The sequence below is a fragment of the Daphnia magna genome, linkage group LG1 (genome assembly GCF_020631705.1).
Source record: "Daphnia magna isolate NIES linkage group LG1, ASM2063170v1.1, whole genome shotgun sequence".
Lineage (NCBI taxonomy): Eukaryota > Metazoa > Arthropoda > Branchiopoda > Diplostraca > Daphniidae > Daphnia > Daphnia magna.
In genome coordinates, this window is record NC_059182.1 from 18,684,412 (window position 1) to 18,700,544 (window position 16,133).

At 44.2% G+C, this 16,133-nt stretch overlaps 1 protein-coding gene and 1 long non-coding RNA gene across 3 annotated transcripts; both read left to right on the forward strand.

Moving 5' to 3' along the window:
• The first annotated feature begins 1,115 nt into the window (after positions 1 to 1,115).
• LOC116922569 (homeobox protein Hmx) lies at positions 1,116 to 11,775 on the forward strand. Of its 2 annotated transcripts, none has more exons than XM_045173450.1 (6): positions 1,116 to 1,391; positions 2,570 to 2,671; positions 2,732 to 6,886; positions 6,957 to 7,486; positions 9,892 to 10,271; positions 10,345 to 11,775. In XM_045173450.1, the coding sequence occupies exons 3-6, from the start codon at positions 6,393 to 6,395 to the stop codon at positions 11,134 to 11,136; spliced, it is 2,196 nt and encodes a 731-aa protein (XP_045029385.1). In that variant the 5' UTR covers positions 1,116 to 1,391; positions 2,570 to 2,671; positions 2,732 to 6,392; the 3' UTR covers positions 11,137 to 11,775. The 2 variants fall into 2 exon arrangements, with proteins under 2 accessions (XP_045029385.1, XP_045029387.1); XM_045173452.1 differs by having other exon boundaries at positions 2,573 to 2,671.
• Positions 11,776 to 13,469: 1,694 nt separating this feature from the next.
• LOC116935857 lies at positions 13,470 to 15,676 on the forward strand. The gene is made up of 2 exons (XR_004401471.2): positions 13,470 to 15,186; positions 15,264 to 15,676. It is a non-coding gene; the product is annotated as an uncharacterized LOC116935857 (long non-coding RNA).
• The last annotated feature ends 457 nt before the right edge of the window (positions 15,677 to 16,133 follow it).

A 16,133-nucleotide genomic window follows, 5' to 3' on the forward strand; every position in this document is an offset into this window, starting at 1 on the left:
CGTGCCCTCGATGGACTGTTCTCATTTACTTCGCTAGTTGCCACGATGGGTACCTGAACCGACATTGCTGCATCATACTTACGGATTCCTCAATGTTTGATTTCAGTCGATTTAGAGGAAACCAATCTACGAGATACCAAACGACTGAAGGCAACGGGCGTCGACAGCAGCAGTGGGAAGCCACAGACGCAGGTCACGTGCCAGGATACAGAACCGATCAGCCATTACGTCCCAAGTCTTACGTCATCATCGGGGCACAAAGGGAATCTTGTGTAAATGTTCACGGGAGCTAATCTATACATGGTCCCACCACCTTTACAACGTGGATGGCGCCCGTCCTCCATCAAATTCGGATGGATTAACGTAGAGAGGTTTGCAATTGAATCGGTCATTATAATATTAGAGCCAGTTATAACAAGCTAAAAGAGGCTATACATAGGGCAGTATTTACGACTGTAATCATCATCGTAGTTGGTGATTTGGGCGTTTACCACCACAGCCGCCGAGGATCGAGTGGAGAGATTGAAGAGAGACACAAGTGGGTCTCTGCACGCGTCTCGCCTCCCCCCTGGACGCTTATTTCCCCATCCAAATGGAAAAAAACAAAATTAAATGCATGATGCGCAATGTAAGCACAAGGGTTGGCGTGCGCGCGGTACTCGAAATAATATGCAACATATGTAACCAGTAGCAACCGCTTTTGTATTAACAGACTGATTTTCTTGTTCCATCCATCCATCCCACGGTCGATCTGCTAATAGCTGTTATGATTGTTTAAACACGAATAAAAAGAGGTTCACTCTACAAGTATACCAAAGTAGCCCGGACAAGTACCTTTGAGTTCAGCTTCGGTTCCCGGCTTCGGACGTCAACCGGGAGTCTCTCTATAGAGCGTTAGATTTTGGTTTAAGGTTCCACACAGGAAGCCATTAATATTCCGTCTTTCCTGCAGTGTTATGTCATTTGTACAAATTGATGTTTTAATTGCCATAAGGTGTCTATAGTGAATCTAGAAAATCAGCTTTGACTATTCATTTTCAAATTTTGATTTTCTGACCCCCTTGCGCCGCAGGATCTTTGTTTCTCACCTTTCCTCCTTCTTTTGATTACGTAAACCCTGCCTTAGGCATCATCGTATGTCAGTTCAGCAGTCGACTCATGTCATGTACCAAGTGCCCCACAATATCTGCCGAATCATTTCGAGTGTCATCATATAGAACTTTCCGTAATGTTCCAACTCGTGATTTAACAGTTATACAATTACAAGTTGCATAAGATGTGTTACAGTGTCTTAATGAGAACGAAGCAACGAGAAAACCCCGTAACATTGACTACAAACTTGTTCAACATTTCTCTGTGCATGGCTGATTCCTGCCAGTCTATTGATACACGTGAGTTGACACAAAAAAAAAACCCCATTAAATACTAATAGAAGAAAATAGCTGTAAGAAACTTTGTGTGTCTAGCCATTGATCCTGAGCAGCTCATTTGCCCATACAATAAACACTAAGTTAGTGATGGTACATGTAGTGCTGTACGTCTATCAATTACCCACAGGCACACCATCAGTTAGAATGAGATAGTTGACAACGAGTCTGTTCGTCATCAACATCAAAAGAGACATCAAGTCTCGTCTCTCTTTTGAAAAAAAGAAAGGGGCAGAGAACAAGGCATCTCTTCATGCTAGAGAATCATCAACTAGAAAGGGTGTGTACAGCAAGCAGTTTGAGATGGATATGGAGAGATAGAAAGAGTCTACTATAGCCAGCAGACCAAATAAAAACATAAATTGCAAGCAAATTCTTTGAGTATCGTCTTAAGAAACACACATCAGCGTCATGATAACCAGAGATTTTGGCAGAGAGATTACACTGTCTAGTCTATTTAGTTTTCTTCCTTGTGTAAATAGGCTTGCAAAATACACTATAGGGTTATTATATCCACATGATTACGTTGCTGCGACATGCACGCGGAATGCCACCGTATAGACCGATAGACATCGTTTTGTGTTCTATACATAAAATGAAAGGCATCGAAATGCCAAAGACTTTTGTGGTTTGCATTCTGAGACTTGGTTTGATGACAAATTGAATCCCATCAACTCTGGCGCTTTCTAAACCCACCCTAAACCTAATAGTATCTCTAAATATGCTCTACATGTGAATCCTCCTTTCTTGTTTGCCTTATTTCTAAAATGTAATGACGAAGAAGGCGGCTGCAAAAATGATGACATGCAGGAATAGGAAACGGCATCCGGGCCTATAGTGAATTTTACGGTTTATACGAGCAATGCTGCGGTGAAGTGCTCCACTGCGAACTCTTTTCATCAAGATAAAACATCCTGTACGAGTATATCCTCGTAACCCAACAACACCAAATACGTAACCCAAACAAACATGAACTCCCTTGTAATAATAAAGTTAAAAAAAAAAAAAAAGGAAGGGAAATATCCAAAGTCTCTCTTTAGTGGTAGTATACAATAGCGCAAAAAAAAGAGGGGGAGCATATATAGCAGAGCAACATCACATCCCAATCATCCGCTTTTTTTTCCCTCTCAATCTCTTTCCAGCAGCAGCAGCATCATCCACCTATTCACGCAAGAGCCATCAACAACGCCCCAACAGCCTCCAGAGACTGACTCTTCCCTAAAACTCTTCATCTCGTCTATACGGTAGAGTTCCTTGCATATTCCTTTTATTCAACTATACATAGCGTTTTCTTTTTTTTTCAGGAGTTTGGGGGAGAATGAATACAGCGGGGATTGCTATGATCAACGGAATATAGGAGACATCCTGCCTTCGTCTGGTTCTCTTGACTCTTGCAGTAAATGTCATTGACATAGCGTCGATTACAACAAGCAGAAATCGATAGCCTATCGTCCACCTTATGAATATGGGGCCATCATCAAGAAAGAAAATGAGAAACACGAATTGTTTTGAAAAGAAAAAGGCAACAAATGATTTGGCCATATATTTTCAACCAGCTTTTACTCATCAGTCTTTGATGAACAGCTGTGAGTGCACCGCGAAGAACCGCCTCAGCTTGAGGGTATAAGGTCAAAGTGCAACTTTATTGTACGATCTGACGACAAAAGAAAATAAACATGGCAATGCATCTCTATTTGACGAAGAAAAAAACGACTGAATAATTGACTAGCTGCTACTGGCAACGTACAAACTTCGTCCTACTTTCAATTCCGGTATTGAATGCTTGCGTTTCTTTCATTGCTCGCTGCTGGCAATGAGTGCGATGCCGAGAGCAATCATCGATCTGTCATCGTTTCCATTTGTCGGCCATTCAACAGCCAAAAGCAAACGGCAACACAAAAGCAAAGGAGAAGAGAGGCTTTTTTTTTCCATTAAAAAAAGGAAAGAAAGAAAAAAAGGGAAAACGAAGAGATTCGTTGTTGTTGACGACGATCGTGCAGAACGTATACTATACACACACAAGCTAATGAAACGGAGTGAAAGAAGAGAAGCGCACCATACACGAAGGGTGGAAGAAAGTGGAGAAGTCTTCATCATTGAGAATGGACATGTTGAAAAAGAGCGAAAAAGAGGGACGCTTTTAATCAGGACAGCCATCCATCCCCTCTCCCCAATCATCGTGATGATGGGCTTTTCGTTCAATGCACAGCGATGCGAACAAGGAGATCAAAAGGCAATATATGTGAACGAGAGAGTATTTACTGTGTTTATAGACGTACAGTAGACGCGAAATGTATAGGCGACACACAACAACTCGACAACAAGAGATTGAGGATGAAGTGGAAAAAAGAAAGTCAGAGCCCACACGTGATCTCCAGCACACAGTAAAAACAGGCAAAGAGAGAGAGAGAGGCAATCGGGCTGAAAAGACACTTGAGATTTTACGTCGTTCTATATATGCACGTTCAATCTCGTTCTTCCTATATCAATGGCAAGTATTTTAGACCGATTGCTCAAACTCGCCTTTATCAGCAGCGCATCGTGGATATGTACGCTGGTGCGGTACACGTATACTGTATATAGTATATCTACCTATACATACAGCAGCACTCTATTTAAGTGATTGCCTCTCTTCCCTCTCTTTTTTCTTTTGTTGTAGATCGACGTACACTGTCTGCATGGTTGGTATATTAGTCTCTCTCTCTCTCTACCCCTCCAAGGTATACACCTTTTGATTTTTTCTTTCGGTTCTAACCTGTTCCCTTTTCTTATTCTTTATTCTTGGATATATTTCTGTTGTGTGTTCTTCTTTTTTTTTCCGCATCTTCAAATGACTTTGGTTGATATCTTTATAACCTGAAAAGTGCACACGACTCTGCGCACACACACACAAAAAAAAAAAGGGCAGCAAATCTTTTTCGCATTTATTCTGAATGGATTGCTATCCATGTTATGTAAAACCGACTACACAGCCCGATGTTCTTGGAAAAACCCTCTTCTCTCTTTTTTTAGTTGTAAGAAAATCATTTTTCTTTGTTGCCTTTTGTAAAAAAAAAATCAAAAACGCGGGCTGGGAATCAATCGACCAACTTGTGTTGTGCAATGCTGCGACATGGCACCGTCAAAGACCGAACGCATTTCTATCCGCTGCCATCGTTGAAAATCTATTCAGTGAATCCATCGAATCATCTTTTTCCCGTTTCTCTCCAATGGCCGACGATGTCGTGTTCGTCTACAACGAAAGAAGAAGCGACAAAGAGAGATGCAGCAAAAGAAGTTCTTAATCAAAAAGCCATCGATCCTAATGTGAGCTGCTTCACTGTCGACTGGCTGATGTTGGTATCTATACAAGGCTATATATCGAATCGATCGTTCTCTTCTTGTTCGTTGGCAGCGGCTACCGACTGGCCACAGCTCATCCATTCCAATCAGCGCTGACGAACAGAAAAGAAAAAAAAGCAACGAAAAAAAAAAAAAATAAGGATCACATGATCACAAGATGTCTGTACATTGTGCGCCATTCCACCAAAGGTATACTGTAAGTCTAAAGGTTGTGGTATATATGAGTTTATAACATGTAGGTTTCGATAGGCCTTTGGTAAAAGGCATCGTCCAATTGATCGACGAGAACCTCTTGGTAAGTATAAGATATTGTTTCGATTGTGTCATCCTATCTCTAACTGGATATAGGCCGTCCTATTAAAATTGGACTGAATGCCCTTTATTATATTTCGGTAAGTTGCAATCGATTGATGGCTGCTCCGTCTAAGGCTAAACTCGACCCGAGAGCTAATTGGCCTGCGTTAAACGATCCGTCAAAGAGTCTTCGAGTAAAACTGCATCGTTTTGGGGTTGATTGTCGGCGTCTGTTTGCGCGCATCTGAAGAGCGACGAAGTAAATCGGAGTCTATCAAGCCATCGATATAACCGAGCGCAGAATAGACATTGTGTAACGACAATAGTGCGCAGCGGCAGTGAACGTACTCGTCACTTTGCTCGATGATCCGCGAAAGAAGAGCCGATGATTTGGAGAATCTGGAGAATTCCGTCCGCAAGATCGACATCAGTTTGTTGTTGTTTGGCATCTAGTTCAGGATTTCAGAGACGAACCAGCAGCCACTGCAAGAGGGTAGACAACAGCGCCCAAACGGAAGAAATAATCAAAAGAAAAAGGAGAGAAAGAGAGAAGGAGGGTTTGGCTTTGCTTGTTGGACCAATGCCGATTGAGATGGGGGCGACGCCAAGTGGCCCGATTGGTTGAAAGAATCTGTTCCGGTTGCGGCATCATCGTGCACGATATTGACTAGATATACTATAGCACACATATCCTTCTCGTTCTGAGCATCGTCTATATCGGTGCTGGCGCGCACACAACACACACAAGCGATCGTGAACTAAAAAGCCCCCCCCTCCCAAAAAAAACAACCGCTGTGAACGCGATCTGCGCAGTTTTGTCTAGCGGCTGCTCTTGTCCCATCTGCTAGTAAGGTGTGTGTGTGTGTGGCTATGTGCAAGGAGGCAATCAACTCACCTCCTCCCCTTTTCCGGTGGCTCGAAAAGTGCAGCTGAAATTGCTATCCAATAGAGTGGTTCTTCTTTTTGCGTCCCCACCCATCCAAGTGGGCGCTCGTATCATCGAAACTTGTCCATCCACCTCCATTGCTTATTATATAGTCGTCGATCGTCGTCGTCTCTGGCCGATCTTCTTCTTCCTTTTGTTGTTGGTACTTTGGGGTCGCTTGTTTTTGCGGGAAAACGGTCGTCACTTGACGTCTACCTGCCCAGTGAAACGGACATTGCCTTACTCCGACTCTCCATTGTGGTTCTTCAGCCATTTGTTTAAAACTCTTACGAGCAACATTGTGCGTGAAAGACAAAAGAAAGGGAGAAAGCGGTGCGTCGGCAGTCACGTCAACGAACGTGAACGTGAACGTGACACGATCAAAGGGAACTGAAACAAAAACGATGAGTCAAGTCCAAATGGATTCGCCTCCGCTGATGGAGTCAATTGTCGGCACAGCAAACAGCCGGATGGCCAGTCCAACTACGGCTTCTGCTTTACCCGCCTTATTGCATCTTCAAGTCCCGCCGGCCAGCACAACTTCCGCCACCAAAAAATCCAATTTCAGCATTTCAAATCTGTTGGCGACGGAAGAGCAGAAGAAGACCAGTGATGGCAAACACGCCCGACTGAGCGAAAGAGACGAGAATAGAGACACTAGTCCAGAAATCAATCATCAGTCAAAGGCTGTCAACGATAGGATCGTGATTCAACAGCCGTCAATCGGATCACCGTTCATCAATGCATCGGCGCTGGCCCATTTGGCTCATCTTCATCACGGATCGAACGCTCCGACGTCTTCCTCGTCTTCCAACTCGGCATCGGCGATGACCGGCTGGCCAGATTGGCTGGGAACAGCCGGACTGGCACCGGATGCTCATCAATCGCTATGGTCTCGGTAAGTCCAATTCTGTTCTCAATTGTTTACTTTGATTAAATTAAATTAGCACTCATTTTGGACCCATCAGCTTGGGGATCTTATCGCACTTGTCACTACGGCCGTCTGCTCACCATCCGTCGGCCGGATCGGCTGCTGGGACATCACCATTCCCGTACGGGGCTGCAAGTCCAGCCGAGTTTGCCAGTAATCTCCAACACTTGCAACATTTGCATAGCGTCCAGCAGCAGATCGCAGCTGCAGCGGCAGCTTCCAGCTACTGGACGTCCTTAAAGAGTTCGGCTCTTTCGGCCTCCGGCAACGGAACTTCTCGAGACGGGCCGGCCAGCATGGAACATCATCATCACCACTTGCCCTCATCGTGGCGTTACGACCAACACGGTCCGCCACTGTCCAGCAGTCCATTGTCCCTAACGGGCAAGGCATACAACCTGGCCATGAGCGGAATGGCGGCGATGGATCACGCCAACAAATCGCCAATCCATCCTTCCTCATCCACACCGTCTATTGCCGTCAACAAGCGGAAACGATCGAGTGGGAGCGACGATGTCGACGACGCTGACCGGTGCCACAATTCGTCCGCTTCCTTCAATCACGACGGTCAGTCTTAATCAATTTTCAAATTTAAAAGGCTGTATTCAATCATGGGAGGGGGTGGAGCTCTTTCTAAACGAAGAGCAACGTCACATTTGATTATATAGAAACAACTGACGGGATTATTGTAATAAGCGATTGAAGAGAGAGAAAGACGGACCAAGTTGATTATGTACGAGGAGAACTTGGGGTGCATTGGCCCGTCTCATGTCGTTGATGTTTCTATAAAAAGAAAAGAAAGGGCTCTGTCTGTGAGTCGTTTCAGGTTGATGGCATTCCTTGATCGTAACACGAGCGGAGGCGTCGTTCAAGAACACAAACAATCGATCATAAGCCGCGTTCAAATAGAAATGTTGGAGCTACTCTATGCGTCTAGAGGCAAGTCGAGCGTGTTGAGCGCTAATCGCGTCAACTATAAAGCAGCTTCTAGCAAAGCAAAAGGGGACATTTTTATATTTCAAGAAAGAAAGAACCAACTACAACTTCTTTTCTTTTCGGGGCTGGGGGGGTTTGGAAAGACGAGAACTGGAAATAAGGGACATCGTCGCATGTATTTATTTATTTTTTGGATCGTCATGGGAAAGAAAAACGATAAGTTTGAAACTCTGCGCTCGTGAGTCTCCAACACGACACTTGATTCTTCATGCAGCCTTTTGTTTCCTTTTTCTTTTTATAGTTGTCGATGGGTTCTTCATTTTGTTTCACGTCCCGCCCTTTCCGTCTGGTTTTAAATGTCAAACAATTGCTGTATAGCTCATCGGCTAAACGGTAAGAGGCATGAAACGAACGGGGACAGTGGAAGCTCTACACATGAATTACGCGCATACCATTCGTTTGACGCAAAGTGGGTGGGAGTGGCTGCCACAATAGAATCACATCAGTTTCGAATGATAAGCATTTTGAGTTGCAAACAGAGTTGGACGAAACCACACTACCGCTTCATAGAAAGACAGTTGTATAACGATACCAACTACTGTATATGTCTAACGTTTTGTACGCTTGGTTCACAATTGATTCCACGAGGCCATAGACTAGATCGCTCACATCTGAAGCTCCGATAGGTTTGCACAGAATAAAAGAACTAGTTAATGGAGGTGAGTAAGCCTTAGGATCGCCCCTCCAACACCAAAGGACTGCCATTACACCCGTATGCAAAAGCAAACACATTTTTGAAGGCATTAAACACGCACGAAATGAGGAGCAATTGACGCGGAAGTCCTTCAGGTGTCTCTACCTCCCCCCCCCCACTTTTTGTTTAATGCTCTCGATTTTTATTTTTGGGGGGGGTTTGTTTGGCTTATAAAAATAAAAAAAAAAAAACAGGAGCCATACTTTCCCAGGCCGTGCAACTACGTTTATTGCATCACTTTCCCTTTTTCTTTTTTCTTTTTTTTCAAAATGAAATCAAGCTTTCAACAGTAGCTCGAACGCAGTTTAAAAAACAAAAAAGAGGGGTGTACAGTGGAGTACGAGTAGGGCGGTACCGAACTAAATAGGAAGGTGGGCGCAGTTAAATAACCCAAAACAAATAAGTTATCCTCCGTGAAGCCAACCAAGTGCGACGGGTGCATGTGTTTGACTGCGGAATGCGCTCACACCATATTTGTTTATTTATTTATTTATTTAAAAAAAACCGTATAAAACATTCGTTATTGCCCCCCCTCTTTTTCAAGTCGGGTTTAGTTTTTGTCGCCCGCTTTTTATTTGCCTCGTGATGGATTCTTGCTCAAGGCAACTAAAACGAAGTCTGTCAAGTGGTCACGAGGGCGCCGCTACCGTTCCATAGATGCAACTAGACTTGGTTATGCAGACAGCCAAGAGATATGCTAGTACTGTTGTTGTATTACATCGACCGGAATTATAGAGATCAAATAGCTACTCAGCCCCTTCAAGTGCTGACAGCCTTTTCACCTTCAAGTTGAAAAAAAAAAAATTCAACAGAAAATCCTTTCTTCTTCATGGGCTTTCTTCAACAACGGAAAATGAATGTTTAAAATGCTGTATATAGTAGAGGTTCAAAGACGACCACGATTACGAAGCCGAATATATACGCGGCGCCACGAAGAAAGTGTGTGAGGGTCGTCTCACCTTTTTTCGCATTCTTCTTATTTTTATTATTTTTATTTTTAAGGAAAAAACAAACGACTTGTCTTTCATCCTCGCCCGTCTAAAGTTTCCACCCCTTTTTTTTTTTTAATTCCATCATCGCCCGTTTTGTTAAAATTAGCCCGACAATCAATGGCTACTATTTTACCTCCCCCTTCCAAGTTTATTTTTTAAATTTCATTTTTCAACAAAGTGGAGGAAGTTTCTCGGACACTCCTCTTACAACGTTTAAAACTCCTCCTCTTCCTCCCATGAAAAGGCCTTCATTATACCAAACGCTAAACGTTTTTCGAAATATTCCTTAGATGACAATTTCTCTGACGCTGATAGCAAAATCGACGTGGGCGGAGTGGACGATACGGATGATAACAATTCGGTGCATTACATGATGATGGAAGAGGAAGATGGATGTTGCGAGGCCACCGGATCGAACGCGGATTCTGACGCAGAACGGGACGATCATTTGCATCACCACCGCCACGGCCATCACCATCACAACAACAACAACAACAACATCAACAATAACGGCAGTAAAGGCAAAGGTTGTTCTTCGTCTTCATCGGCCACGGACGCGGGACACGGACAGCACCAGCAGCTGCACAACAGCAGCAGCGGGTCGGGCCATTCGGCCGGCAGTAACAGCAAACGCAAGAAGAAGACGCGCACAGTTTTCTCCCGCAGTCAGGTAGGATTTCGAACCGGTCGCAATTCGTGTGGAAAATGAAATGAACGAATGTATTTTATTTGTACGGTCAAAGGTGTTTCAACTGGAATCGACTTTCGATATGAAACGGTACCTGTCCAGCTCCGAACGAGCCGGCCTAGCCGCGTCGCTCAGCCTGACGGAGACTCAGGTGAAGATTTGGTTCCAAAATCGACGCAACAAATGGAAACGCCAATTGGCCGCCGAACTGGAAGCGGCCAATATGGCGGCCAACATGGCGGCGGCGGCGGCCGCGGGACATCAGCGCATCGTCCGCGTGCCGATCCTCTACCACGAGAACAGTGGGGTGGCGAGCAACACCAATTCGACAGTCAACGCGTCATCCAACATGACCTCTTCAGGCTCATCTTCGTCGTCGGCTCATCATCTGCGTCATCCGATTGGAGCCAACACGCCCACCAGCGTGACGCCCAATTCATGCGGCCACAACGGCCAGGTGAATTACAGCAACAGCAAAAGCCAATCATCGCCGCTGCTATCGCCGCAACAACAACAACAACAGCAACAGCAAAACGGCAATAACAACAGCAGCAATGGCAACATGGCGGCTCCTTCGGTTTCGTCGAGCGTCGCGTCTGCGCAGCAGCAATTGCCTTTCTCCTCTCTGTTTTACACTCACGCAGCGGCGGCGGCAGCGGCGGCCGCTGCCGCATCGCTTTACAATAACAGCAGCAGTGCGAGCAGTAGCGGCAGCAGCGTCGGCTCAATATCGTCGACCAATCAGGTTGCAGGCGTTCACCATCTTCACCACCATCAGCACAACCCGCATCACGTCACGGCAGCTGCAGGCAATTCGTCACGATCTCCGCTCAGTGGCATGGTCTGATTGGCTTGCACGCACTGACACTGACAAACAAGGAAATGTCCTACCGTGTCCTACATTTTCCCGAAAACAAGATGGGGGGAAGGCGGGGGGATGTCATTTGATATTGCGTTATTGATGAGGGCAACGTGAACGATCGTAGGCATGTCCCACCAGACGTCGTTGTCTATTTTTACTCTCAATGACGTGCCCACCTTTTTGTTTTCTTAAAAATAGTCATTCGTATGTTTTGTTCGCATCTGGTTCGATTTCTACGTGGATTTGTCGTCAATCAAGTCTTTGAACGTATCGCTTTCCTTCCACGCCCCCGTACTCGCGTCATGTTTTGTATTATGAATTATTATATAGCCGTTTTGTTTGTGTGCGTGTGTCTGTGTGCTCGGTCAGCTGTTGGATGTTTTTGATTCAACGATTTTTCCGTTTCGATTCATCCACCCTGTTGTGCTAAGTCGGTTGCAATTGTCTCGTCCCTATTTTCTTTTCCATATTTTCGACGTGTTTGTTGGCTGTTTTGCTTTTCTTTCTCCTCTTCACCATGGCTCGGCTACTTAACATGTCATTGTTAATATATCGCGTGTCTATAAACACCCTCGCATTATATTATACTGGCCATGAGAAATAATTAAACAAATGAAACTCAAATCATCGTAGACTACAAAGACTCGTCCACCTCAAAAGCAATGGCCAGCATTTTTCCCCAGCCAAAACATAAAGAGCCAATCGATGTGATGTTGCGGCACACGTTCGTGAATCTTCTGGAGTTCATTATCAAAGGACTAAACGTCATCCCGGAATTGTGTCCCACACACGTGATTGGATTACAAGTGTAATCAAACAATCAAGCGACTTAAATTCAGGCCTCATCCAACTCATTTTCCACATCGATGGTAAATGGGGCGGCACGCTCGGATGCGCTTTTCCGCGAATTATCGCCGCCATTATCCCGTTGATTGAGGGGGTGGACTGTCCCAAAGATATCTGATCTCAGAACGGACTCTAGTTATAACATACTTTGTATACGTACAGTACATACACATACGCATATCTTGCCTATCAACAAACGAGCCCATAACAAACGAGAGATAGTTTCGCCTGCATTGACAAAAGGAACTCGTAAGCAGAAAGCAGAGAATAATGAAGTTGAAAGCCATCAGGGGCTTTGCGTCGCCAATTCCAACTGCACACTAACCTCGTCTCTTTGTGTCTCCTAGTGTCTGTTTGTGTATTGGGCTGTAGACGTCTCTATAACTCGCTATTATCGAGTGAGTCCTTTTATTTATTTATTTATTTTTTTGTTTTCAAGAGAGAGAGAGAGGTAAAGAGGAGGGTAGAAAGAAGAGTGTCGCATGATAATGCGGCTGTCAAAGCCGCACCCGCTCACGTCCCCTCCTTCTGCATGTGCTCGTTGTCGCCCTCCCCCCTCTCTCTCTCCGTTCTCTTGACGTAATGGCTCTTTCAAACGCCATTCCCGCAGGAGTCATCAGACGGGCATTGCACGAGAAAAAGGCAGCCAAACAGAGAACAACAAACAAAAACAAAAAAAAAAGGGAATGCTCAAACTATAAAAGAGGCTATTGGGACTTGACTCTTACCGCCCTCAAGTACAGCGCAAAAGAGTTTTATTTAAAAAAAAAAAATTATAATAATGTAATAATTTCTATACCTGTAAATGATTTCCGTTCGAACTTTCGAATCGTGTGCTGATGAAAGGATTGGGATCAAGTGAAAAAGAAATCAGCAATCCAAAAAGAGAATAGGAAATGGATGGCCGTCATCGGATTGCGGGCCACCACAAAACAAACCCACCCCGCCGTACGGGATTTGTGGGATATCAACTTTCATTGAACAGCAGCCAACGTCTCTCTTCATCCGGTCTATCCGGAATAGGGAGTTCATTCCGCCCTTTTTTTTTTTTTTGCCGTCAACCTTCCCTTCGCAATAGAAGCACAAAGCGAGGGGCATAAACGATGTTGTCTTGTCACACAGCAGGGCGCCCCCCCCAAATGCAGTGGAAAGATGCTAGTCTATAAAAGTACACGTTGCTTTCCCTTTTGACGTAGTTATATAATGGGTTGTGTTTAATAACATATTGGTGGCATCTGTTGTGTGTTCGTAATCTCCCCCCACCCCTAAATCTTCTTTACTTTTTATTTGAAAGGCCTCAGTTGAGTCATCGTTGACTGCGACACTCGAGTCCTTATAAACCTGATGGATGTATTTGTCAATTGTATTGATGTAATGTTATTGTCGGTGATAAATCGAGGAAAAAAACAAAAATGAATATTCAACGACGTGAGATGAGCCTTAAGGGCTCATTAGGTTTTAAGAGGCAGAGTGAGCAAATAACGCCCCCTGCTATTTTCAGAATTTTTGCTTCAGTTGCAGTTGCGATATCAAAGGTCGTGCACTTGAAAGTGAATCTATTCGGTGTGTAGCAGCAGCTCAAAGGTGATGGAAAAAGCAGTTCAACATCAACACACCGTTGGTTTCTATTCAGATAAGTCAAGTCTTGTAATTCCCTTCGTTTCATATTTTATGTCTTGCCTATTCTTCGGCAAAAAAGAACTTGATTGTTGTAGTTCAGAGTTTTTCAAAGGACGAGCTAGATTACACGTAGATCGATTTCGTTTGAAATGGAATAGTGTTTGGTTCACTGTCTCGGACTATATTTAGGGGTTACGTAAAAGGGAAAAGAAAAAGGCCGATTGCAAAGTGAGACGGTGTAGTGTTCTTTTATAGTCTACATCGAACAGTGTCTAAACGAAGAATTTATCGATTGGGTGGATGTCGATCGGTGTCCAGGGAAATGAGTGAAAGGAAGCCATCAGCGTGGGCAACCCGTCCGCTAAAGTAATATAAGTAGCCAGCCCATTTCTTTTTTTTTTTCTTTTATTCCTGTGTTGTGCATCTTCCTTTTCGTTGCTTTATAGACTCTACTTGTGTCCTGGTTCTGTTTTTGTCTGTTTGTGTGGATGATATCCAGCCGTTTCCCGGATGGTTGTTAGGGAGGGGTATATGTATCTCTTGTTTAAATAAAAAAAAAAACAGTGGGCGGCTGAGAGCCATTCCTTGTCTGGGCCAGTAGGGCCAGCAGATAACCAGCGTTATAGGCTACTGACTGCTCTAGTCTATGTCGAAAATAAAAGAGACTATAAAAAACAAAACAAAAAAAGGAGGGAGTTAGATATATACTATATATATATCTATCTATACATCATCTCGAAGGAACGGGCCACCGACTCTTTGCTTCGCCTTTGGGGACCAATCCTTTTTGTCTGATCTATGGCTGTAGACTTTCTGTCTCTATGGCTGCGTTCAATATGCTCGTTTCTGCTGACGTTGCTCCCGTTTTTCTTATTTTTGATCGAGTTGTTAATCATTTGATTTGGGTCTTTATCGTCTTTCGGATATGAGAGGTATAGAGGCGATATCTCGTTTTCTAATGACAGTTTTAGTCGATGCTGTTTTTCAAGAAGTAGCCAAAGTCACGAAACGAGAATAAATGCCGGCGGCAAATGAGCGAACGCGAAGAACGTCATCAGGGGGAGGATAGAAAATATTAACGTCCTATTAAGGACGAATGGAGAAACGATAGGCATCAACAAAAGAGAATGCGACGATGACACAGTATCATATTTTCTCAATTAATTAGCGAGAGCTTAGCGGCTTTTAACGGAGACGGGTGGGTAACGAGAACGAGCATGAGCGACGACGATGATAATAATTACCTACAGACAAAATGGACGTCGCTTCGGAAACAGTATATAGAACATATAGAAAGCGATGGGCAAGGATTGTGGTGCACATCACGCAGGAGGTTGACTGCGTCCTATACCTAACGGCGGGGCTTTCATTGTTCTTGCCGTCTGTTGACAGATGGCCTTTTACACGCACGCACGGACATTAGCCCTGTCATAATAAACGAGACGAGTGGGTCGCAGGTCGCCGTTTGTGTGTGTGTGTGTGTGTTCGGTTTTTTGATGAAAGCCAGTTGCATAGAAAAGGAAGACATGAGGAATTGGGCAATCGTGCGACAGGAACAGGCCACTTTGAGTAATGAGTCATTTCTTTGGACGTTTATGGCCAGCAAAAGGCGGATTTTGAATCTCTTTTGTTTTGTTTATCTTTAGATTGCTGGAGGCTGCCTCTTTTGGTTATTGATTCATTCAACCTCGTCCTATGACGTAACTCACAGATCCTCTTTATTCGGTGCGTATGGTGTACGTCCCTGATCGACAGTCGAATGTTATTTCATTCGGCCGAGTAGAAAACAACAAGATAATCGGCTTATTCGCATATCTACAAGAATTTCCTTTTTCTTATTCCGGAATCCTAGCGGGGGAGGAGGAGGAAAACGTCAAAAAAAATCCCATTCGCTGACTAAGAATATTTTTTTGATGTTGAAATAATTAATATTTGCATTGATCATTTCGTTCCGCTTCCTGGGTCTATTCTCCGAGTGCCTTGTACTTTACACCTTTAACCCGTACGTATGTCTTATTACGATGACACGCACAGCAATAGACGATGACTTTGTATACTGCTCGTGTGCGTGCAGCCCGTTTATTACATAGATCTAGTCCTTACTTGCTATAACTGCATAATCCATGAACGAGACAAGAGTTGCAACGAAAGAGGAAGCCTATTTAGTCGTTGATCTCTAATCAAAGCTGCTGGCTAGTAGTAATCAGATTACTTGGCAGGTCTTTTGGTAGAGTCCCCCCCCCCCATCGGAGTGGAAAGGGCGGGGCTGTAGGACGGGAAAAAGAAACGATTTGTACGACTAGTTGTGGTTACGTGACTCGCCCTCTTATTAATAATTCTCCTGTTCCCCTGCTGATTCCACCTGGACCGTTGCTCGCGCTCATTCGATGTCGAACGAGATTTGAGCCAGATTAAGTCATCGGTTAGCGACATTGCTAATGCCATCAACTATATAGCAATGGATTAGTTGTATAGAGTCAGTCGAATGTTTTGTTGCGTGCAGTTGTTGCTATCAC

Bases quoted from the DNA above. Each gene is read 5' to 3' on its own strand.
- LOC116922569 (XM_045173450.1), top strand. From the start codon at position 6,393: ATGAGTCAAGTCCAAATGGATTCGCCTCCGCTGATGGAGTCAATTGTC. The intron at 6,887-6,956 runs GTAAGTCCAATT...TGGACCCATCAG, and splicing joins CATCAATCGCTATGGTCTCG to CTTGGGGATCTTATCGCACT. The intron at 7,487-9,891 runs GTCAGTCTTAAT...AATATTCCTTAG, and splicing joins CGCTTCCTTCAATCACGACG to ATGACAATTTCTCTGACGCT.